Source organism: Oncorhynchus gorbuscha, linkage group LG11, assembly GCF_021184085.1.
Source record: "Oncorhynchus gorbuscha isolate QuinsamMale2020 ecotype Even-year linkage group LG11, OgorEven_v1.0, whole genome shotgun sequence".
NCBI classification, from domain to species: domain Eukaryota; kingdom Metazoa; phylum Chordata; class Actinopteri; order Salmoniformes; family Salmonidae; genus Oncorhynchus; species Oncorhynchus gorbuscha.
In genome coordinates this window covers 24,032,582-24,059,098 of record NC_060183.1, presented here as the reverse complement: position 1 = coordinate 24,059,098, position 26,517 = coordinate 24,032,582, and the positions used below count along the sequence as shown (strand labels likewise).

The 26,517-nt window shown below is 41.7% G+C and overlaps 2 protein-coding genes across 4 annotated transcripts in view; one reads left to right on the top strand and one right to left on the bottom strand.

Moving 5' to 3' along the window:
• Window positions 1-14,529, bottom strand: part of cluap1 (clusterin associated protein 1) — a 31,834-nt gene extending 17,305 nt beyond the window's left edge. For 2 of the 3 annotated variants that reach the window (XM_046369065.1, XM_046369066.1), the window contains exons 1-2: window positions 14,410-14,529; window positions 14,066-14,136 (exon numbers count right to left, since the gene is read on the bottom strand). In XM_046369065.1, the coding sequence (XP_046225021.1) occupies window positions 14,066-14,087 (22 nt within the window). In that variant the 5' untranslated portion in view covers window positions 14,088-14,136; window positions 14,410-14,529. The remainder of the gene's footprint in view (window positions 1-14,065; window positions 14,137-14,409) is intronic. The other variant, XM_046369067.1, reaches the window with a different exon arrangement.
• A 298-nt stretch (window positions 14,530-14,827) lies between these two features.
• The window catches only part of LOC124047605 (glucagon receptor-like), a 32,642-nt gene continuing 20,952 nt past the window's right edge, over window positions 14,828-26,517 (top strand). The window contains exon 1 of the mRNA XM_046367925.1: window positions 14,828-14,952. Within this exon, the coding sequence (XP_046223881.1) occupies window positions 14,845-14,952 (108 nt within the window). The 5' untranslated portion in view covers window positions 14,828-14,844. The remainder of the gene's footprint in view (window positions 14,953-26,517) is intronic.

Sequence of the window (26,517 nt, the reverse complement as noted above, 5' to 3'; positions counted from 1 at the left end):
ATTTTGACATTCAATTGAGGGCCGCATTTTTTGGATGACCAATTGTTAGTTAAAATCAATTTGCTGGGGCCTTCCGAGTGGCGCCTCAGGTCACTACAGACCCGAGTACGATTCCAGGCTGTGTCACAGCTGGCTGTGACTGGGAGAACCATGAGACGGCGCATAATTGGCCCAGCGTCATCTGGGGTAAGAGAGGGTTTGGCAGGCTGAGATTTCCTTGTCCCATCGCGCTCTAGCAACTCCTGCGGCGGGCCAGGTGCATGCACGCTGACACGGCCGCCAGGTGTACGGTGTTTCCTCCGACACATTGGTGCGACTGGCTTCCGGGTTAAGCGTGCCTTGTGTCAAGAAGCAGTGCAGCTTGGCTGGGCCGTGTTTTGGAAGACGCAAGGCTCTCAATTAGATGTTGACCGATTAATTAGGGCCGACTGGGGGGAACAAAATGGCGCCGTAGAGAGAACACGGTGTTTCAGCGAGCTCTCGTGGCATTCGTAAATTTATATTCTTACATTAATCTCCTAGCTTGAAAAAGTGGTAGAATTGGCTAAATAAGTTACCATATAATGAGTCTTGACGACTATTTCGCAAAAATCTCCGACAACATGCCCAATAGAACTACTAAGAAGTCGACCAAAACCACCACCCCTGTGGATGTGCACGAGGAGCTAGCTAACGTTAGCGAAGCTAACACCATTGCGGACCCAGGCACAATGGACCTGATAATTCAAAAGATGACCGATAACATTACTAAAGTGATCGATGCTAAAATAAGAACGGTCTTGGAAGCAATAGCAAGCCATTCAGCCGAAATACAGAGCGTTGTGAAACGTGTTGTTGAGGCGGAAGGAAGAATTGCTGCAGTGGAAACTTCAACTACATCTATGGACGCTAAGATAAAAGCACTTGAGAAACAGGTGCGCGAAATGGCGGAGCACATTGACGACTTGGATAATCGAGGACGCAGATGCAATATTCGTGTTGTGGGACTCCCGGAAAATTCTGAAGGGACACGTTCAGTAAAATTCTTTGAGGAATGGATCCCTGGCTACCTACAAATGGACACTAAGGCTGGTCGTGTGAAGCTGGACAGAGCCCATCGCTCTCAAGCACCGATACCGGGCCCCAATCAGCGCCCACGGCCGGTGGTTATAAAGTTCCACAACTTCACCGACAAGCAGCGCGTCATGGATGCGGCTAGAAACATCGGTTCTGTTGGTAGTCAACATAAAAGTCCAAAGGTCTCATTCTTCAATGATTACTCCACAGCGGTTGTACGAAGACGCAAAGCGTTTGATGAGGCGAAGGCTCGACTCAGGAGAATGAAGATGGACTACGCACTGTTGTACCCGGCCACATTGAAGATTATGGTCAACGGATCACCTAAAAGCTCTACACACCTGAAGAGGCTGCTGCGTTTATTGACTCTCTCGGGTAAATAACTCTAAGCTGCACCTCCACAGCATTGAATAACTTTGCTTATTTTTGGTTGAATCTGATCATGAAACAGTGGTGTGAGTCCTCACGTACTCCAGCTCAGTAATATTCGTATCTTTATTATTTTTCTTGCTAAAGTAATAGCCGCTATAGCTCAGGCTGAGATATGTGTGAATCCATATTGGTGCCCAGACTTGGTTTTAGGTGGAATAGCCTCAATCTTCTTCTATTGATTTTATTTTCCATATATATAAAGGATGAGGCTATTGAGCGGCAATGCGGACTTAAGAGTCTACATTTGAGAGTGGAAATCCCCTGTATGTTAGCTAGTGGGAAAACCCCCTTTTGGATCTTTACATGTTTAATTTTTGGGTTCAGTATAGTTCGAGTTCAGGGTTCATATTTTTTGTTTATGCTCAGTGAGATGGAGGAGAGTTCAACACATGGAAAAAGGTACCACCCCACTTTTACAGTAGGATCCAGTCTGAATATTGAATGGTCAAGATGCAATGGCAGATAACAGACTGCGTGTATGTACGTGGAACATTAGAGGGAGCCATAACCCCATTAAGAGGAAGAAAGTATTGTCTTTTTTGAAAAAAGAAAATATTGATATTGCCCTGTTATAGGAAACCCATTTGGATGATAAGGAGCACTTGAAATTACAGCAAGGAGGATTTGGTCAAGTGTTTTTCTCATCATTTACATCCAGAAGTAGAGGGGTAGCAATTCTGGTGAAAAAGAACTTACCACTTAAGGTCTTGAATTGTGTGAAAGATAAATTTGGTCGCTTTGTTATAATTAATGGTACTTTACAAGGGCAGAACATTTCCATAATGAATATTTACTTCCCCCCTGCTCACCCCCCTGATTTCCTCACTAAAGCATTTCTAGACTTTTCAGAATTAAACTCAGACACTGCAGTGGTTGGAGGAGATTTTAACTGCTTGTTGAACCCCCTTATTGATAAGTCTCCCAGCGGTATAGCTTCACTCTCTCATCAAGCAAAGTCACTTACAGCTATTTGTGATGATCTGGGGTATGCGGATGTCTGGAGAGCTTTCCATCCCTCACAACAGAGAGTTCACTTTTTTCTCTGCACCTCATGGATGTCAGACTAGAATAGACTATTTTTTTATGCCCAGGACGTCTTTGCAGTCTGTTTTATCTGCTAGGATAGGAAGCATAGTCATATCTGATCATGCTGAGGTGATCCTGGACATAAAACTCAACGGGGCATTCAATCGGTCAAGACATTGGAGGTTGAACACAACCATTCTTAAAGACCATACATTCACATCATATTTTATAACAGAGTTTAAAGCATTTTTCTCTATTAACTCTCAATCAACAGATAACCCCTCGCTCCTTTGGGAGACCTGTAAAGCGTATGCCAGGGGTCTGATTATGTCATACACAGCTACTAAGAGACGGAAAAAGCGGGAAAAGCAAAAAATGTTAGAGGGTGAATTAGGAACTAAAGAGAAGGACTACATTAAAACGCCCACTCCTGCCCTATTAAAGGAAATATCAGTCATTAGATCAACGTTAGACTCTCTCCTAACACAGGACGCTGAAAAGAAAATGAGATTTGTCAGGCAAAAGCTATATGAATATGGCGATAAGCCAGGAAAGTACTTGGCATACCTAGCTAAAAAGAGGGCTGACTCTCAGTCAATTGCTACTATTACTGATTCTGATGGTAATCATTTATATGAAAATAAATTGATAAGTGACTCATTTAAGAAATTTTATACAAACCTTTATGCCTCAGAACTGCCAAAGGATGCACCCAAATTAATGGAGAACTTCTTTGGTAAGATTGAGCTCCCTACTATCTCCGAAGAACAGAGGTCCCTCCTCAATGCCCCTATTACCAAGGAAGAGATAATGTTCGCAATTAAGAATCTGCAAAATGGTAAGGCCCCAGGACCAGATGGGTTTTGTAGTGAGTTCTATAAAGAGTTCCATGGCCTGATCCTTGAGCCATTGCGTGATATGTTTAACCACTCATTTTCAAATGACCAACTCCCTCAAACGCTGAGAGAAGCCAACATTTCACTTATTCTCAAAAAGGGAAAATGTCCAGAGTCTTGTTCCTCGTACAGACCAATTTCCCTTCTGAATGTGGATAGAAAATTGCTTTCTAAAATTCTAGCCACAAGATTAGAGGACTCATTGCCACTAATTGTGAAAGGAGACCAAACTGGCTTCATTAGGGGCCGTAAGTCATGCAACAACGTCAGGCGGCTTCTTAATGTAATTCAAGCCTACCAACAAAGTGTTGTGGATGGTCTTGTGCTCTCCCTAGATGCTGAGAAGGCATTTGATCGTGTGGAGTGGTCTTACCTATTATTTGCTCTAAATAAATTTGGTCTGGGGGACAACTTTATAAAATGGGTGAAAGTTTTATATGATGATCCTCAGGCTGCTGTCCTTACTAATGGGCTACGGTCAAATAGCTTCCCTATACACAGAGGTACCAGACAGGGCTGTCCTTTATCCCCCCTCCTCTTTGCACTCGTTATGGAACCACTAGCCGAGGCCATCAGGGTAACGCCTGCTATACAGGGGCTGCTCAGTGGTGATGTTCACCATAAAATAAGCTTGTATGCTGATGATGTCCTGATATTAATCTCTAGTCCCGAGACTTCAATTACACCTCTTATTAATATTATTGAATTATTCAGCGGATTCTCAGGCTACAAGATTAACCTTACTAAGTCAGAGGCTATGCCACTTGGTAGCCTGCATTCTGTACCTAATACTTCTCCCCCCTTCCCTTTTAAATGGTCTCCCTCAGGTTTCAGGTATCTGGGTATATTTGTAACTCCTAAATTCCAGCTAATGTACAAAGCCAATTTTGTTCCTTTGTTTGATAAAATAAGACAGGATCTGGAGCGCTGGAACTCCCTCCCCATTTCTTGGTTGGGTAGAATATCCCTCTTGAAAATGAACGTTTTACCCAGACTACTTTACCCAATCCAAATGATCCCAGTATTACTCTCCAATAAGGTAATAAAGGATGTAAATGGATGGCTAAGTTCCTTTATATGGAGTAAGCGCAAGCCAAGACTTAAGATGGCAATATTGCAGCTGCCAAGTTCTATGGGCGGCTTGGACCTGCCCAATATCAAGTTCTATCAATGGTGTGCCCACCTTTGTTATATTTCTGACTGGATCACAAATGATGACTCCTCTATTTGGTTAGACATTGAGACTTCTCTTTCAAAATACCCCTTACAGGATCTTTTATTTTTCAGAAGTTTCAAGTCTGTAGAAGAACACTGCAATAATCCAGTTACACTTAACACACTCAAAGTATGGAGGTCAGTTCAACGCTTCCTGGGAAGGTCCAAACTAACCTCTGCTCTTACCCCAATTCTTAACAACCCAGATTTCAGCCCAGGATTGCTGGATGCTGGCTTTAACTTATGGCTTAATAAGGGCATACGCAGGCTAAACGACTTATTTGCTGATAAGATTTTGTTGTCATTTGAGCAGATGGTCGAGAAATATCGACTCCCAAAGCAGGACTTTTTCCGCTTCCTACAAGTAAGACATTATATTCTGGAGAGCACCACCTTAATTGGTAACCCTGATGTGTCTGTCATTGAAAGAATGCTTTTTTCCCACAAAGGAAGATGTCTGTAAGTCTGTTTTATGATACTTTAAGGTCCTTTTCTGCTGTCAACACACAGAGGGCGAAACAAGTGTGGGAGAAAGAATTGTCTGTTACTATTGACGAAGAGATGTGGGAGGACATTTGGAGATATGCAAAAACAATATCTATATGTAACCGTACTAGAGCAATCCAATTAAGAATAATACACAGATTGCATATATCCCCAAATCGCAGACATGCTTTTAGCCCCACTTCCTCTTCCCCTCAGTGTCTCAAATGCAAAACTGATACAGGCACCCTAACACATTGTTTATGGTCATGTACCAAAATACAAAGATACTGGTCTGGTGTCCTGCAAGAAATTGAAAAGATCCTAGGGGTTGATCTAGAATTGGACCCAGTTTCTTTACTGTTGGGTCTCCCTAGTAGGCATGTTACTTCTGTCTGTAAAAGGAGGCTTTACAACATCCTTACCTTCGCAGCGAGGAAAAACATCCTTTTACAGTGGATTAGTGATAAGGTTCCTTCTATTAAAGACTGGCATAAGATACTATTTGAATGGGTGCCTCTGGAATATCTGACATGTACATTGCATTCTAAAACAGACCAGTTCTACAAAGTATGGGAACCTTATCTAAATTATCTAGAACCTGAGGTATCAACTATTATGCTGCAAGGTTTCTCTTAGAATGGCGGGGATCTATGTATTTCAGAACTACACTGTACGTTCCATGTGTGGAACCTAACCTCTTGGTTTAAACTGAGCTTTTTTGTTTAATTTCTGTTTGTAAGTTTGTTTAAAATGTATGTATTGAGAGACGCAATGATGGTGATGGGGTGAGAGGCACAGAGCGGGAAGAGAAATGGTGTACGTATGTATAGGTGGGTGTTGGCGTGCGTGTATGTATGCATGGGTGTGTGTATATGCATGGGTATATGTATGTATGTATGTATGTATGTATGTATGTATGTATGTATGTATGTATGTATGTATGTATGTATGTATGTATGTATGTATGTATGTATGTATGTATGTATGTATGTATGTATGTATGTATGTATGTATGTATGTATGTATGTATGTATGTATGTGTATATATATGCACGTAGATATGGGTAAGTGGGGGCTGTTTTTCTTTTTGTTGTGTGTGCTTTGTCTCTGTATCTCTTAATATGGGTGAAAATTGTGAAATTTCAATAAAAATACTGTTACAAAAAAAAAAATTAGGGCCGACTTCAAGTTTTCATAACAATCGCAAATCGGTATTTTTGGGCGCCAATATTGCAGATTATTATTATTATTTTTTAAATATTTTTTTTTACACCTTTATTTAATCTTTATTTAACTAGGCAAGTCAGTTAAGGACACATTCTTATTTTAAATGACGGCCCAAGAATGAGGCAGAACGACAGATTTTTTTTACCTTGTTGGCTCGGGGGATCCAATCTTGCAAACGTACAGTTAACTAGTCCAACGCTCTAACCACCTGCCTCACAAGGAGCCTGCCTGTTATGCGAATGCAGTAAGCCAAGGTAAGTTGCAAACTAGCATTAAACTTATCTTATAAAAAACAATCAATCAACGACTGTCATTGCTCCAATGTGTACTTAACCATAAACATCAATGCCTTTCTTAAAATCAATACACAAGTATATGTTTTTAAACCTGCATATTTAGCTAAAAGAAACCCAGGTTAGCAGGCAATATTAACCAGGTGAAATTGTGTCACTTCTCTTGCGTTCAAATGTAAATGTAAATGTAAATGTTCATTGCACACAGAGTCAGGCTATATGCAACAGTTTGGGCCGCCTGGCTCTTTGCGAACTAATTTGCCAGAATTTTATGTAATTATGACATAACATTGAAGGTTGTGCAATGTAACAGGAATATTTAGACTCATGGATGCCACACGTTAGATAAAATATGGAACGGAATAAACGTTTCGTTTTCGAGGTGATAGTTTCCGGATTTGACTTAAGGCTCATATTTCTGTGTGTTTAATATAGTTAAGCCTTTGATTTGATATTTAATAGAGCAGTCTGACTGAGGGGTGGTAGACAGCAGCAGGCTCGTAATAGTCAAAGGTATATGGTTTAGAGAGAAATAGTCGACGCGTTATAATCCCTGTAATAACTTGCGGCTGAACTTGAAAGGGGTTCCTTCGTTATTTTACTGTTCATGTCTTCCATAGAGAATGTCTTGATCTACTTCAAATAAGGTCTGTGTTTCGCGCTTAAACCGCCTCAGCGTTTTGATACCCGTGCAAATCTCACTAGGATAAGGTAACGTTTGTCAAAATATTTTCATAAATCCACTCTACAAAAAAAATTATCACTTATATTTTGCCAATATTGATCAGAGTTACCTTGTCCTATGGATATCTACACAGTTACAAAATTGGCAATGTGGTGTAAGCCTAGACGAAACACAGACATTATTTTAAGTGAATCTAAAAATATCCTATGGAATAAATGAATGAAGGAACCGCTTTTCAGATTTTGCTAGGTGTCATGGGAATTATGACTCGCACTTGGTAGTCAATTCTTACCAAGGCCATTATTAAAATAGGATTTCCTGCATATAGAAATTACAGTTTTTGTTTTCAACATTCAGCACAGGCAACTAAAACTATTTTTATTCAAACAGTTGAGAGTATTTGTCTCCTAAGCAGACTCTTCAGTATCATTGTCACTTCAGAGCGGTGTGTGTGTTTTACAGATGGCAGGGAAAAGCAGAGCACCAGTGTGGGACTATTACATGGAATTGGCACCAGGGAAAGCAAGGTGTCTTATTTGTGATAAAGATGTAAGCATGGGGTCAGCAACGGCTAAATCAAAACATACCACCAACCTGTGGAATCACCTTAAGAACACCCATCCAAAAGCCCATAATATGTATTATATTAAGTTAAAATAAAAGTGTTCATTGTTCAGTATTCTTTATTATTGGGGCGGCAGCGTAGCCTAGTGGTTAGAGCGTTGGACTAGTAACCGGAAGGTTGCGAGTTCAAACCCCCGAGCTGACAAGGTACAAATCTGTCGTTCTGCCCCTGAACAGGCAGTTAACCCACTGTTCCCAGGCCGTCATTGAAAATAAGAATATGTTCTTAACTGATTTGCCTGGTTAAATAAAGGTAAACATTTAAAAATAAAAAATGATTACAAAAATAATGTACGTATATATATACACACACACACACACACTTTAAAAAGCAGCCGATTAATCGGTATCTGCTTTTTTTGGCCCTCCAATAATCGGCGTTGAAAAATCATAATCGGTCAACCTCTACTCTCAACCTTCACCTCTCCAGAGTCTGTACGGGAGTTGCAGCGATGGGACAATTGTAACTACCAATTGGATACCGAGAAACTGGGGAGAAGAAAATGTGTAAAAAAAAAAAACGAAGTAAAACATTTTTATGTCATGCGGCCCGGATTGAAGTGCCCAGCGGGCCTTACTTTGCCTCCCACTTGCATTAAACACATGCTTAGTGTGTGTCCAAACACAAATTATCAATGAACCTACCAGGTACAATCCCAAATCTGTAAACACGGGCACCCTCATAGATATCATACTGACCAACCTGCCCTCTAAATACACCTCTACTGTCTTCAACCAGGATCTCAGCAATAAAGGGCAATCTATAGTACAGGGACAGAGCAGACACCTCACCATTGTTCCCGTAAACAGTCAAGGGATGAGGGTGGAGAAATGCAACCACTCACAGAGAGTCATGGCCACAGACCGACCATCCACTGGACAGAAAAAAAAGTTTACAATGCTTCAAAATAAATAAAATAAAAATAATTATTCATGTAGGTGTGAACAAAATGTAAAAGTAACTGGGAAAAACAAGCTCACACTTGAGTCTCTGCCCGAGCAAGATGAACAAGGCATCTGCGGATAGAAATCAATAAGCACCTCACTTTAATGCCCCCCCCAGCAAAAACACAGAGAGGCTCCTCCAACCATTTTAGTATTAATTGGAATGCCATCAGAGGATGGACTGTTTAAAGTAAGACCGGAATGGAGCCCAAGCCTCATTAAACAGTTTGGGGTTCCCACGTGAATTGAATTGATTTTTTTCTAGTTTCAGAGAGCACAACACATCCCTCACCCAATATTTATAAGATGGGGGAGCTACCATCTTCCAGTTCTGTAGTATTAGCCGTCTAGCTAAAAGAGTTGTATAAGCAACAGTGTCCGACTGGATTCTTGATAGGGGGGTACCCAAGGGCAGTACTCCAAAAAGGGCTGTAAGGGGAGACTGATCTATAACAGTGTCATATATATCAGAGAAACATTTAAATATTAATTCCCAAAAACCTGACAGTTTATGACAGCCCCAAAACATATGCAACAGTGTGGCTGGTTCCACTTTACATCTGACACAGGTAGGATCAAAATCAGAGAATATTCTTCCAAGTTTGGCCCCCGTCCAGTGGATACGGTGAACCACCTTGAATTGAATGAAGCTGTGTCTAGTGCTAAAAGAGGACGAGTGCACCCTGTGCAGCACAGATTCCCAGGCGTCTTCCCCAAGTTCCTCCCCCAAATCCTTTTTCTATCGAGTCTTTAAAGGCACCAAAGAAGGGTTCTGTAAGTCATGAATGATTGCATATACATCTGAAATTGCACCCCTAGGAAGCTTGTTCAGCTCCAAGATGCTCTCTATAGCTGTATTAGCAGGCCTATTGGGAAATCCAGGTGTGTTAGCCCTGACAAAGTTTCTAGTCTGGAGATAGCGGAAAAAGTGGGATTGGGGGAGATTGAACTTTTCCTGCAGCTGAGAGAAAGAGGCAGATGTATCATCAAAGAATAATTGGGCTAGCGAGGAGAGGCCTAGTGAGTGCCAAATACCAAAAGCCCCATCATTCAAAGATGGAGGAAATAAAATGTTCTGATTGATTGGGCCTGATAGAGAAAAGCCTCGGAGGCTAAAGGCTAAACGGAACTGATTCCAAATTTTAAGAGACTGCTTTACAATTGGGTTGACACACCTTTTGCCTAGGGACACTGGGAGAGACGAGCACAGCACAGAGGAAAGTGCTGCAGGTTTACACGATTCAGACTCCATCTGGACCCAGAGTGGTCTAGGGCCAGTAGGATCAGTCTGCAGCCAGTACAGAACGGCTCTGAAATTTGCAGCCCAGTAGTATGTCTGAAAATTTGGTAGAGCTAAACCCCCCAATGACCTAGGCTTCTGTAAATGTTTTCTACCAATCCATGGTACCTTGCCATCCCAAATAAAATGCATGAATGTTTGATCCAGTGAAATAAAAAAAGATTTTGGAATAAAAATGGGTAAACATTGAAATAAATATAAAAATTTGGGCAACACGTTCATTTTAATGACATTAATCCTTCCGATAAGAGAAAGGGGTAGCGAATTCCAAAAAGTAAAAGATTGTTTCAATCTGTCTGCTAGAGCAACAAAGTATAGCGAGACTTTCTGCTCCCAGCCCGCCCTGATTATGCCTTGAATGGCATCATTAGAGCGTAGTGCAATGGCGAGAGGCTCGATTGCCAAAGCTAACAACAAGGGGGAGAGTGGGCAACCCTGTCTGGATCCACGGTGCAAGGGAAAATAGTCAGAGGACAAGTTATTAGTCCGTACCGAAGCCATGGGGGAAAAATAAAGAATCTTTATCCACGCAATGAATTTGGGGCCAAAGCCAAATCTATAAAGGGCAGCTGTTAAGTAATCCCACTCAACGCGGTCAAACGCTTTTTCGGCATCAAGTGAGACCACCACCTCCGGGTCCTCCGACGCTGGGGAGTACAGTATATTCATAAGGCGCCTAATATTGAAAAATAAATGCCTATTTCTCACAAAGCCAGTCTGGTCAGAGTGTATTACTTGGTGCAGCAAGCCTTCCATACGGATGGCTAAAAACTTAGCTAGGATTTTGTAATCACAGTTTAAAAGAGAGATTGGGCGATAGGATCCTCATTCCAGGGGGTCTTTGTTTTTCTTTAGTAGTAATGAAATTGAAGCCGAGCAGGCCTTTCTAAGCGACCTGGGCCAGGACTCCTGGGGTGATACTGACCTCATTCTGTCAGTAGAGGACGCCTGGTTATGTTTTTAAGTCGCTTTGGATAAAAGCGTCTGCTAAATGGCATATATTATTATTATTTAAAAGTGCTTTCCTCACCATCTTAAATAAGCATGCCCCATTCAAAAAATGTAGAACCAGGAACAGATTTAGCCTTTGGTTCACTCCAGACCTGACAACCCTTGGCCAGCACAAAAATAACCTGTGGCGTTCAGGATTAGCATCGAATAGTCCCCGCGATATGCAACTTTTCAGGGAAGTTAGAAACAAATATACACAGACAGTTAGGAAAGCAAAGGCTAACTTTTTCAAAAAGAAATTTGCATCCTGTAGCACAAACTCCAAAAAGTTCTAGGACACTGTAAAGTCCATGGAGAATAAGAGCACCTCCTCCCAGCTGCCCACTGCACTGAGGCTAGGAAACACTGTCACCACCGATAAATCCGCGATAATTGAGAATTTCAATAAGCATTTTTCTACGGCTGGCCATGCTTTCCACCTGGCTACCCCTACCCAGATCAAATCGTAAGGCCTGTTGTCCTGACCTCTGGCAGTCTCTATGGGGGTGCCCACAGGGTTCAATTCTTGGGCCGACTCTCTTCTCTGTATACATCAATGATGTCGCTCTTGCTGCTGGTGATTCTCTGATCCACCTCTACGCAGACAACACCATGCTGTATACATCTGGCCCTTCTTTGGACACTGTTAACTAACCTCCAGACGGGCTTCAATGCCATACAACTCTCCTTCCGTGGCCTCCAACTGCTCTTAAATGCAAGTAAAACTAAATGCATGATCTTCAACTGATCGCTGCCCGCACCTGCCCAACTGTCCAGCATCACTACTCAGGACGGTTCTGACTTAGAATATGTGGACAATTACAAATACCTAGGTGTCTGGTTAGACTCTAAACTCTCCTTCCAGACTCACATTAAGCATCTCCAATCCAAAATTAAATCTAGAATCGGCTTACTATTTCACAACAAAGCATCCTTTACTCATGCTCGCAAACATACCCTCGTAAAACTGACTATCCTACCGATCCTTGACTTTGGCAATGTCATTTACAAAATAGCCTCCAACACTCTACTCAGCAAATTGGATGCAGTCTATCACAGTGCCATCCGTTTTGTCACCAAAGCCCCATATACTACCCACCACTGCGACCTGTATGCTCTCGTTGGCTGGCCCTCGCTTCATGTTCGTCGCCAAACCCACTGGCTCCAAGTCTTTGCTAGGTAAAGCCCCACCTTACCTCAGCTCACTGGTCACCATAGCACAACCCACCCGTAGCAAACGCTCCAGCAGGTATATTTCACTGGTCACCCCAAAGCCTATTCCTCCTTTGGCCACCCTTCCTTACAGTTCTCTGCTGCCAATGACTGGTACGAATTTCAAAAATCACTGAAGCTGGTTTCATATCTCCCTCAACAACTTTAAGAATCAGCTTTCAGAGCAGCTCACAGATCACTGCACCTATACATAGCCCATCTGTAAATAGCCCATCCAACTACTTTTTTTGCTCCTTTGCACCCCAGTTTCTCGACTTGCACATTCATCTTCTGCACATCTATCACTCCAGTGTTTAATTGCTCAATTGTAATTACATCGCCACTACGGCCTATTTATTGCCTTACCTCCCTAATCTTACCTCATTTGCACACAATGTATATAGATTTTTTCCTATTGCGTTATTGACTGTACGTTTGTTTATTCCATGTGTAACTCTGTGTTGTTTGTGTCGCACTGCTTTGCTTTAACTTGGCCAGTTCACAGTTGTAAATGAGAACTTGTTCTCAACAGGCCTACCTGGTTCAATAAAAAGGTTAAAAAAATATAAAAAATATATTTATATATACACACACACACACACACACACACACACACACACACACACACACACACACACACACACACACACACACACACACACACACACACACACACACACACACACACACACACACACATATTTTTAAAGTTTGTAAATTATGTCTGAGAGTTGGAGCATGCCTGGCATAAAAAACTGCTTTGCCTAATATAAGTCCATGTTAGCAAGTACATTTACTTTTGATACTTAAGTTTATTTAAAACTAAATACTTTTAGACTTTTACTCAAGTAGTTATCTTCTTCAGGCTAGGGTCATCTTTTTCTCAATTTCCACCTAACTGACGTGCCCAAAATAAACTGCCTGTCACTCAGGCCCAGAAGCCAGGATGTGCATATAATTGGTACCAATGGATAAAATAAGGTCTGAGGTTAACACAGGTTTAAGGCTCGCGCATTCCTCGGTTCAGCTGACAGCTAGCTGAACGAGTGTGCATGCATACTTCCTTATTAAAGACCTTCACCTGGAAAACGAGGGGGGAAGCAACAATAGTACTGTTTGTCCATCTTGATATACCGTTCCTCAAAATAGTCAGACTTAATCAAAGATCATTTATGAAATCTGTAATTCTATTTGACGTTTTTGCCGTCGAGATCTTAGTCGCGCAATTTTACATCTAATTAAGATGTTTGATGCAGTTTTTTTTTCATAGTATTTCTCAAGTGGAAAAAAATACATGGAAACAACTCGAAGTTGTCATAATTGAATGACAAACATTCAATTGAAGAATCCCTAATGTTGACCAATGATCGACGAAGGGGCGTAGACTTCGACTTGCTCCTAGAAAATATGTGCTTTGTTTCCATTAACGTAGCTACACAAAAGCTTCAAAATTCACAAGAGTGATTTCTTAAGCCTTTGTTTACCAGACCTTATTTTCGGCTTTAATCTCATACCCCCATTAAATTCCCTATGGCATTAACTAACGAACAACGGCGGGCTTCCGCGTTATTAGTGCCTACAAAAAGACGCCATTACTATTACTCTCTATTACAGACATTAATAGCGAAGATATGTATAACTCCTCTGCCTGTGGTAATAGCTAGCTAACGTTACTTACTTCGTAAGTCTCTAAAGGACATCGTTTGTTCGTGTTGTGGCACTCAATCACACAAGGAAGTCTTCTGGATCCTGAGAGATTTAAGAAAAATCAGATACGGCCTTATGCTACCAAAGTCAACGATTCAACTGTGGTGGCATCATCACAAACGTTACTTTAGCTAGCCAACTACGTTAACATGAGCCAAATCAGAAACACGACAGCCCGTAATGTAACTATTTACATTAACTATACACTTTGAGCAATACACCTAGTTGATATCATATTTGCTGCATAATGTTCTTAGAATTTGCACACTATAACACAATACCTTAGCAAGGAAAGGAAGTTTAAACACGATTTACCTTAACTTGGGTGTTAGATTGGTTAGCTTCTTCTATGAGGTATAGCTTGTTAGCTATCTGGCAACAACAAAAAATATGCTTGCCCGTCTCTATGGAATCCAATACTACGGAATCATAGAGGAGACAAACCTGGCGGTTTTAATGGAACGCATTCTCATAATTTAGCTAAAATAAGTTTGTAGCTGGAAAAATGATAATTTCGTTATTATTATAATAATAAAGTTTATAGTCGATATAGTTTAATTGTCATCACGTCAGCTTTGTATAGCCAAATAGCTTACATAGGTTAATTATATAGTTGGTTGAAATAAAGTCAATTCTATGCTTAGATTATATAGGGGTTTTGAATTGACATTGCATGCATTAAAATAATTGGCCTCAATCGCTAGAATATTATTTTTCAACCGGGTATCAACTGTCGGTATTGGTGCACTCATGGTACGTACGCAGTTTTCTGTATGTATAATGCTGCCACTGGACTGCTACAGGTGCACTGCATCTCAGCGCCAGTCTTTCGACAAGAGGCAGCATCTCTACTTGAAGGTACAGTATCTTTATCTACTCTATATATTGTACTCTATTTTATGTACCATGTTTGTTTAGCTATGTATTAAACTGTTCTTACTTTATAGTTGATGTTGTAAAGGTAGGTTACTGAGGGCAAACTTTAATGTGACGTGCATATAATCAATGTTCTTCAATATAAGAACATTGTGGGCACTTGCAAAAATATATATATAATAATGGATGGTGGACTACAGCAATTAAGAATGGATCTGTTGTTGATTAAATTATATACCGGCATAAATACCCTTCATTGCAATGAAAATATTATCATTCCTTTTTATTTGCGAGGGCAGAAATATACCTATTTGCTTGTGAAAATGTAATGTATTTGCGAGGGCAGAAATATAATAATTCTACTGTATATAGAATAAATTATATTTCTGTGCATTTGCTCTATTCTGTTTACCTTTTGTTGGTATCACACTTGATGGTATGTACAATTTCACAAAGTTTATGGTATAGTTGCAATCACAATTTGTTTGATTTACTGAAACCTACTGAAATGTAAGACTACTGAACTACAGCAGCACCTGCTTTTTATCAACAAATGATCTCATTGTAAATGTGAACCTGTGCGGACTCCATGGGTGTTATTTTGCTTTACCTGTTTTAATGCCATTATTAAGGGTTTGAAGTTGTGATTACCGCTTATTATAATCTTTTGAGTTGAAAAACAATATCTTAAAGAAGTTACAGTCATGTGAAATACAGTAGAATAGACCCGAATACAATGTAACTTTATTGTTCATTGGTACTTTGTTTTCTCAGGGTAGGTGTAAAAAGGATTGACACCCCTGTTTTCAATACCTTTTCCACACCTCACCTTGCAAGTATAATGGCAATAAGCCTTAATCTAAAATGTTTTATGAGTTGGAGACAATTCCTCTGTACAGAATCTTTCCAGATCCTTGATATGTGCTTGGAGTTATTGTCTTGCTAGAATATCCAATGTTTTGGGCCAAAAGAAATCCTGGTACTGGGTAAAGTTCATGATGTCGTTGACCTTAACAGGGACCCTAGGACCAGTGGAAGCAAAATAGCATCATAATATATTTTCTGCATTCTCATTTCAACATCAAACCCACCACTGGCATGTGTAGCCAAAGAGCTCTATTTTCTATATCCTCAACGAGGTAGGTAGAAACAGCAAGCATCCAGTTTTCAGGGGCAAAGCAGAGAAGAGGAAAACCAGATGCTTCCAGTTTATTGCGTCCCCACTCAGGTGTTTCTATATTATACTGAACAACAATATAAACGCAACATGTAAAGTGTTGGTCCCGTGTTTCATGAGCTGAAATAAAAGAGCCCAGAAATTGTCCATATGCTCAAAAAGCTTATTTCTTTCAAATGTTGCACAAATTTGCTTACTCCCTGTTAGTGAGCATTTTTTCATTGCCAAGATAATCCATCCACCTGACAGGTGTTGCAAATCAAGAAGCTGATTAAACAGCATGATCATTACACAGGTGCACCTCTGGCACTTTAAAATGTGCATTTTTTTATCACACAACACAATGCCACAGATGTTTTGAGACTGCAGAAAGGTGTGGCTCAGTGTGGCTCAGTGTGGCTCAGTTGGTAAAACATGGCACTTGCAACATCAGGGTTGTGGTTTTGATTCCCAAATGCATGCACTCACTACTGTAAGTCACTCTGGATAAGAGTGTCTGCTAAATGACTAAAATGTAAATGTAAGCTGTTGCAAGAGAATTTCTCTGCCATAAGCCACCTCCAACGTCAATTTAGATCATTTGGCAGTACATCCAGCCAGCCTCACAACCACAGACCACATGTAACCACACCAGCCCAGGACCTCCACGTTCGGCTTCTTGACTTGCAGGATCGTCTGAGACCAGCCACCCGGACAGCTGATGAAACTGTGGAACAGAAGAATTTCTGCACAAACTGTCAGAAACCGTCTCAGGGAAGCTTATCTGCGTGCTCATCATCCTCACCAGGGTCTTGACCTGACTCCAGTTCGGGGTTGGAAGACTTCAGTGGGCAAATGCTCACCTTTGGTCATTGGCACGCTGGAGAAGTGTGCTCTTCACCGATTAATCCCGATTTCAACTGTACCCGGCAGATGGCAGACAATGGCGTGTATGGCGACGTGTGGGCAAGTGATTCGCTGATGTCACAGTTGTGAACAGAGTGACCCATGACGGCGGTGGGGTTATGTTATGGGCAGGCATAAGCTACGGACAACAAACACGATTGTATTTTATCAATGTTAATTTGAATGCACCGAGATACCGTGTCGAGATCCTGAGGCCCATTGTTGTGCCATTCATCCGCCGGCATCACCTCATGTTTCAGAATGATCAAATCTAATTTTATTGGCCATATACACATATTAACAGATGTTATTGCGGGTGTAGCGAAATGCTTGTGTCCTTAGCTCCAACAGTGCAGTAATATCTAACAATTCACAACATTACAGACATCTAAAAGTAAAAGAATGGAATTAAGAAATATATAAATATTAGGATGAGCAATGTCGGAGTGGCATTGACTTAAATACAGTAGAATAGAGTACAGTATATACATATGAAATGAGTAAAACAGAATGTAAACATTACTAAAGTGACTAGTGTTCCATTATTAAAGTGACCAGTGATTCCATGTCTATGTATATGTGGCAGCAGCCTCTAAGGTGCAGGGTTGAGTAACCGGGTGGAAGCCGGGCTAGTGATGGCTATTTAACAGTCTGATGGCCTTGAGATTGAAAAACAGCTTCTATCTCTCGGTCCCAGCTTTGATGCATGTGTACTGACCTCACCTTCTGGATGATAGTGGGGTGAACAGGCCGTGGCTCGAGTGGTTGATGTCCTTGATGATTTTCTTTGGCCTTCTTGTGATATTGGGTGCTGTAGGTGTCCTGCAGGGCAGGCAGTGCCTTCTTCACCACATTGCCACCACACCACACTGTTGCGCCTTATTCACCACACTGTCTGTTTGGGTGGACCATTTCAGATAGTCAGTGATGTGTACGCCCGAGGAACTTGAAGTTTTTCAACTTCTCCACTGTGGTCCCATCGATTTGGATAGGGGCGTGCTCCCTCTGCTGTTTCCTGAAATCCACGATCAGCTCCTTCGTTTTGTTGACATTGAGTGAGAGGTTATTTTCCTGACAACCACTCTGCCAGGGCCCTCACCTCCTCCCTGTAGGCTGTCTCGTCATTGTTCGTAATCAGGCCTACTACTGTTGTGTTGTCTGCAAACTTGATGATTGAGTTGGAGGTGTGCGTGGCCACGCTGTCATTGGTGAACAGGGAGTACAGGAGGGGGCTGAGCACACACCCTTGTGGGGCCCCTGTGTTGAGGATCAGCGAAGTGGAGGTGTTGTTTCTTACCTTCACCACCTGGGGGCGGCCCATTAGGAAGTCCAGGACCCAGTTGCACAGGGCGGGGTTCAGGCCCAGGGCCATCAAGCTTAATGATGAGCTTGGAGGGTACTATGATGTTGAAGGCTGAACTTTAGTCAATGAACAGCATTCTTACATAGTTCTCTTGTCCAGATGGGTTAGGGCAGTGTGCAGTGCGATGGTGATTGCATCATTTGTGGATCTATTGGGGCGGTATACAAATTGAAGTGGGTCTAGGATGTCAGGTAAGGTAGAGGTCATATGATCCTCAAAGCACTTCATGAAGACAGAAGTGAGTGCTACGGGATGATACTCATTTAGTTCAGTTACCTTTGCTTTCTTGGGTGCAGGAACGATGGTGGACATCTTGAAGCAAATGGGAACAGCAGACTGGCATAGGAAGAGATTGAATATGTCAGTAAACACTCCAGCCAGCTGGTCTGCCCATGCTCTGAGGACACGACAAGGGATGCTGTCTGGGCGGTAAGCCTTGCGAGGGTTAACACACTTAAATGCCTTACTCACGTCGGCCACAGAGAATGGGACCCACAGTCCTTGGGAGCGGGCCGCTTCAATGGCACTGTGTATCATCAAAGCATGCGAATAAGGTATTTAGGCCTCCAGAGTGGCGCAGCAGTCTAGAGGCGTCACTACAGATCCGGGTTCGAATCCAGGCTGTGTCGCAGCCGGCCGCTACTGGGAGACCCATGAGACTGCGCACAATTGGCCCAGCGTTGTCCGGGTTAGGGGAGGGTTTGGCCAGCCGGGATATTGCGCTTTCAATTTTGCGCAAATGCTGCCACCTATTCACGTTTTTTGGTTTGGGTATATTTTAATAGTCACACTGGGAACAACATCCTCTACACACTTCCTGATTAACTCAGTCACCGTGTCAATGTTATTCTCAGAGGCTGCCCAGAACATATCCCAGTACGCGTGATTAAAACAATTTTGAAGCATCGATTTCCGATTGGTCAGAACAGTCTTAAATAGACCTTAGCACAGGCACTTAAAAAAAAATCTGCCTATAGGAAGGGGAAGAGCAAAATGGAGTAGTAATCTGATTTGCCGAAGGGAGGACTGGGGAGGGCCTTGTAGCCATCCTGGAAGGGGGAGTAACATTGGTCAAGTGTTTTTGCCCAGCAAGTACTAGAGGCAATGTGTTGATAGAACTTCGGCAGCGTTTTCCTCAAATTTGCTTTGTTAAAATGCAGGTAAGGATCTGTACACAATTCCTGGATTCTGAAAATATCCTTGTTATTCCTTGGCGTGCATATTCAACAGACAGTCATTGAGCATGTTTGCGATGCTCTGGATCGAATGTACGACAGCGTGTTCCAGTTCCCACCAATATCCAGCAACTTCCACAGGCCACAATCCAAAGCCTGATCAACTCTATGCAAAGGAGATGTGTTGCGCTACATGTGGCAAATGGTGGTCACACCAGATACTGACTGGTTTTCTGATCCACACCGATACTTTTTTTTAAGGTATCTGTGACAAACCGATGCATATCTGTGTTCCCAGTCATGTGAAATCCATAGATTAGGGCCTAATTAATTGATTTAAATTGACTAATTTCCTTATATGAACTGTAACTCAGTAAAATCTTTGAAATTGTTGCATGTTGTGTTTATAATTTTGTTCTATGTAGGTTACTCTAACACAAGGTTCACAAATATAGTGGCAAGAAAAAGTATGTGAACCCTTTGGAACTACCTGGATTTCTGCATAAATTAGTCTTACCATTTGATCTGATCTTCATCTTAGTCAAAGCAATAGACAAACACAGTGTGCATAAACTAATAACACACAAATTATTGTATTTTTCTTGTCGATATTGAATACATCATGTAAACATTCACAGTGTAGGTTGGAAAAAGTATGTGAACCCCGAGGCTAATGACTTCTCCAAAAGCTAATTGGAGTCAGGAGTCAGCTAACCAGGAGTCAAATCAATGAAGATTGGAGATGTTGGTTAGAGATGCCCTGCCCTGTAAAAAATACTCACAAAATGTGAGTTTGCTGTTCACAAGAAGCATTGCCTGATGTAAACCATGCCTCGAACAAAAGAGATCTCAGAAGACCTAAGATGAATCATTGTTGACTTGCATAAAGCTGGAAAGGGTTACAAAAGTATCTCTGAAAGCATTGATGTTCATCAGTCCATGTTAAGATAAATTGTCTATAAATGGAGAAAGTTCAGCACTGTTGTTACTCTCTCTAGGAGTGGCCGTCCTGCAAAGATGACTGCAAGAGCACAGTGCAGAATTCTCTATGCGGTTAAGAAGAATCCTAGAGTGTCAGCTAAAGACTTACAGACATCTCTGGAACATGTTAACATCTCTGTTGATGAGTCTACAATATGTAAAACACTAAACAAGAATGGTGTTCATGGGAGGACACCTCGGAAAAACATTGCTGCACGTCTGAAGTTCGCAAAATAGCACCTGGATGTTCCACAGCGCTTCTGGCCAAATATTCTGTGGACAGATTAAACTAAAGTTGAGTTGTTTGGAAGGAACACACAACACTATGTGTGGAGGCATATAAGGCACAGCACACAAACATCAAAGCCTCATCCCAACTGTAAAGTATGGTGGAGGGAGCGTCATGGTTTGGAACTGCTTTGCTGCCTCAGGGCCTGGACAGCTTGCTATCATCCACAGAAAAATGAATTCCCAAGTTTATCAAGACATTTTGCAGGAGAATGTAAGGCTATCTGTCTGCCAATTGAAGCTCAACAGAATTTGGGTGATGCAACAGGACAACAACCCAAAACACAGAAGTAAAGCATAAACAGAATGGCTTCAACAGATGAAAATATGCCTTCTGGAGTGACCCAGTCAGAGTCCTGACCTCAACCTGATTTGAAATGCTGTTGCATGACCTGGAGAGCGGTTCACCCCAGACATCCTAAGAATATTGCTGAACTGAAACAGTTTTGTAAAGATGAATGGTCCAAAATTCCTCCTGGCCATTATGCAGGTCTGATCCGCAAATACAGAAAACGTTTGGTTGAGGTTATTGCTGCCAAAGGAGGGTCAACCAGTTATTAAATCCAAGGGTTCACATACTTTTTCCACCCTACACTGTGAATGTTTACGCAGTGTTATCAATAAAGACATGAAAACGTGTAATTGTTTGTGGGTTATTAGTTTAAGCAGACTTTGTTTGTCCATTGTTGTGACTTAGATGAAGATCAGATCAAATTTGATTACCAATTTATGCAGAAATCCAGGTATTCCAAAGGGTTCACATACTTTTTCCTGTAACTGGAATGGATTCAATGGAATGGTACTAAAGACATCAAACCCGTGGTTTCCATGTGGTTGATATCATTCCGGCCATTATTATGAGTCGTCCACCCCTCAGCAGCCTCCACTGCTGTAACATTACCAGGAAATGAGCTCAAAGTCATGTTCATTTAGGAAATCTGTTCCCAAGTATTCCCACGCATAAATATAGAGACATATGTGATCATATCCCAAACGGAATCAAGGTTTGAATTAATTTATTTATTGTCAAATACTATATCTGTTTCGGATTCTTGCGTCGAATTTGCAGTGTACAAATTATTTATAACTAGGTTCCGGCCCCTGGACCGTCCGCTCAAGGAAAAATCGTGTGACTGCTGAATGTAATTGGGGACCCCTGCTCGAACACATACTGCTCAGGGAGCACACAGACATCCACTGTCTTTTGCTATTGTGTCACTCAATAGACCCAAGAGTCTTTCTCTCCATAGGGAACCATTGTTTGAGCTGCCACTGGCAATGACTGTGAAATTGGGCCTGCCAAGAAAGTAAAATCACTAAATGTGATCTGCCAATCTCAGCCCACCAGTGTGTGCTAGTCTGGAGCCCGAAGAGGGTTACTGGTGAGGGTAGGTTCCAGGGTCTGCAGGTGTTTGTCTGGCACAGTGATGAGCATTGTTCCACACAGACTAACTGACTGACTGACTGCAGGGGAGGTCCACTGAGGATACTCTTACCAGCAGGAGTGGATATTATGACACCACCCACACAAGTTATGTTGCCACATTCAATTTATCAACAAACTAGCAAACAAATAAGCAAGCAAAACAGTAACCCCCCCCATCACATCGCCACTGTGGTTATGCACACTCTTGTGTTTTGATTGACTAAGAAATACATTAGCTTTTAGACCTCTTGAGGATTACCTGGGTTTTGTCCGACTGACTCCTAATAGGACCGAAAGGCCCTGCTGGAGCTGGTCTTGGAGCGGGTCTTTTTTCTTTCTTTTTCTTTCATGTTGTTGTCTTCACAAGTGCACCATTCCTTATCTACTGTAGCCTTATCCTGTCGTTGCAGGGATTGAGTTGCTATGGTGGCAATTGAACGGTATTGGAGGTATACAAAGCAATCAACGCAATGCAGGTAAAGAGACGCTGCGAGAGAGGCCAACGTGTGGGCACCCTGACGACACTACGTTGGCGAGTAAATAAACCGCCTTTACCCTCCTCTCTATTGGCTAACGTAATAGAGAACAAACTGGACGAGCTCCGTTCGAGACTATCCTATCAAAATGACCTGAAGAACTGTAATAGCCTATGTTTCAGTCGTTGCTGATCATGGATAATATACACAGAGTGTGCAAAACGTTAGGGACAGCTGCTCTTTCCATGAAATAGACTGACCAGGTGAATTCTGGTGAAAGCTACGATCCCTTATTGATGTCATTTCAATCAGTGTAGATGAAGTGGAGGAGACATGTTGAAGAAGGATTTTTAGGCCTCGAGACAACTGAGACATGGATTGTTTATGTGTGCCAATCAGGGGGTGAATGGGCAAGACAAAATATCTAAGTGCCTTTTGAATGGGGTATGGTAGAACTGCAACGCTGCTGCATTCTTTTACAGTCAAAAGTTTCCTGTGTGTATTAAAAATGGTCCCCTACCCAATGGACTTCCAGCCAACTTGACACAAATTTGGGAAGCATTTGAGTCAACATGGGCCAGCATCCCTGTGGAATGCTTTCGACACCTTGTAGAGTCCGTGCCCAGACGAATTGAGGCTGTTCTGAGGGCAAAGGGGGTGCAACTCAATATTAGGAAGGTGTTTCTAATGTTTTGTACACTCATTTTGTACACTCAGTGTACATCAAGATGTTTTTTCTATGCATTGGCAGGACAGAACAGCAGCTTAGGTTAAACTCAAGGGGGGAGGTGTGTGTCTCTTTGTTAAGTACGCCTCAAGGTTCTGCTAGCCTGAGTTAGAATAACTCATGATAAGCTGTAGAGCATACTATTTACCAAGAGATTTTTAATCTATATTTTTCATAGCTGTCTATTATAGCTGTCTGTATAGGGATATGAGAAAACAAGAAAATGCTCATCTAGAGGTTGCGTTCCTAGTAGCTGGTGATTTTAATGCAGGGAAACTGAAATCCGTCTTAACTAATTTCTACCAGCATGTCATCTGAGCAACTAGTGGCAAAAAAAACTCTAAAACCCTTTTACTCCACACATAAAAATGCATACAAAGCTCTCCCTCACCCTCCATTTAGAAAACCTGACCATGACTCTATCCTCCTGATTCCTGCTTGCAAGCCAAAACTCAAACAGGAAGTACCAGTGATGCGCCCAATATGGAAGTGGTGCAATGAAGCAGATGCTAAGCTGCAGGACTGTTTCACTAGCACAGACTGGAATGTGTAACAATACCCACTGCTGCTGTTCTCTCGGTTTCTTCCCCTCTTACTCCCTCCCAGAATGATGCGCTTTAGTGTGAAAACCCCCCCCCGAATCCTATGGTACATCAGTTTGGGATTAAACAAGTGTTTCAAAGGTGTGCAGGGGTAATTATTGCCCTAGGATATAATGTTCTCCTAATGTTCTCCTAAGTGGGGTAAGTGGATATCTTGCTCTGTTTGTTTAGAGATTTCCCTCTTTGAATGATAGATTGATGAATGGCCATATTTGCAGAGCATATGAAGGAGGATGCCTCATTCCTATTTATAATAAAGTATAATAAGGTTTCTCAAAGTGTGCTAAAAACCATCTGTGATGATTGAAGGCTGACACTGATCCGTTTATGGGTCAGAATATATGCTATGGCCTTTTGAGGCCCTCAGGCAAAAAAGAAAATGGGGGGGGGGGCCTATCCAGCCAAATAATGACCCCCTGCCCAAGGTGTCCCCCTCCATTACAATGTGATGTGTTACTTCAACATTATTCATTGTTGTAGCCTAGGACCAACAATAGGTACATACAGTACCAGTCAAAAGTTTAGACACACCTACTCATTCAAGGGTTTTTCTTTATTTTTACTATTGTCTACATTGTAGAATAATAGTAAAGACATCCAAACTATGAAATAACACATATGGAATCATGTAGTAACCAAAAAAGTGTTAAATTAATCAAAATATATTTTATATTTGAGATTCTTCAAAGGTGCCAACCTTTGCCTTGATGACAGCTTTGCACACTCTTGGCATTCTCTCAACCAGCTTCACCTGGAACGCTTTCCCGAGTTCCCACATATGCTGAGCACTTGTTGGCTGCTTTCCTTCACTCTGCGGTCTGACTCATCCCATACCATCTCAATTTGGTTGAGGTTGGGTAGTTGTGGAGGCCACGTCATCTGATGCAGCACTCCATCACTCTCCTTCTAGGTCAAATAGCCCTTACACAGCCTGGTCAAGCATTTCGCTACACTCACATTAACATCTGCTAACCATGTGCATGTGACAAATAAAATTAGACTTGATTTGATTTGGTGGTGTGTTGGGTCATTGTCCTGTTGAAAAACAAATGTTAGTCCCAATAAGTGCCAACTAGATGAGATAGCATATCGCTGCAGAATGCTGTGGTAGCCCTGCTGGTTAAGTGTGCCTTGAATTCTAAATAAACACAGACAGTTGCTCCAGTAAAACACCATCACACCTCCTCCTCCATGCTTCACGGTGGGAACCACACATGCAGAGATCATCCGTTCACCTACTCTGCGTCTCACAAAGACACAGCGGTTGGAACCAAAAACATGTTGAAACATGTTCTCAAATGCCATTGACATGGCAGCAGCGGTTTGACAACCAGCATATTCATGAGCATGCAATACGACTTTCCTCAGTACGAAATCCTCAACGACCCACTGTGCTGTCAGACTCAGGATGCTTATGAGGCTGATATCGCTGGTCCAAATGTCAGTCGTGATGCTAATAGCAGTGACGCTATTACTGTGTAACTCTGGTAGGGCAACATCTGAAAAATAGCCCACTTGGTAGTGTGTACCGGTGCTCGACCAGTCAGCGAAAGCCAACATCACCCACGACAGAGAACGGTTGATTGTCAAGGACAATGAATTCCATTATCTTGGTGTTAATGGATTTCGCTTTGAGTTGTCTCCCTGAAATTTTCTTCCTCTTTCAAATGACTGCTCGACTTGTTGACTGCTCGATCCACACAGCAGACATTGTGGACTAGGTTATAAATGCTGTGTTGCACGTGATGCGCAAAATTTTACATGGCGTCATTACATCATGTACCTACGTTATATAGGTATGCACATCAGCTTTGACATCGGTTTTGCACATCTGCGTTAAATTAGACATTGGGCCGATACCGATGTTGGCATTTTTAGCTAATATCGTCCAATTCCGGTAGGATCACTGATATATTGTGCATCCCTAGTTAACAAGGTACCAAAAAGTAGTTTGAAGTATTGTTTTCATCTTATTAGCTAAACAAAACTACTTTAAACAGCAAAACTGTCCTGGGAATCAGCTTTGTTTACAGAGTGAGGATGAAAATAACATTATTTTGGCTGTAATTATCTGTTGATATAGCAACAGACGCTAATAGTTTATCAAATTTCATTGTGACGCAAGGGGGGACTATTTGGTTCAAATAAAATAAAAATGTGTGACACTCTCTTGACGGCGGAGAAACATTTTATGTTTTAAAGTTTTTACACATTACACTACACATTCTAGACAATTTTTTCTTCTTCTCAGTTTTCCAGACAATTTGCTGAAATTATATACATTTTGCTACGGGTTGGAAAAAACATTTAGTAATTTTGTAACTACTTTCTTGCAAATCTACTTGTTTTGCCATGGGGCAGACAATTCTTTTTGCCGTTTTACAGCTAATTTGCTGCAATTCTACACATTTTGGGGTGGAGTGAAATTTTGGCAGTTCTATAAGCAC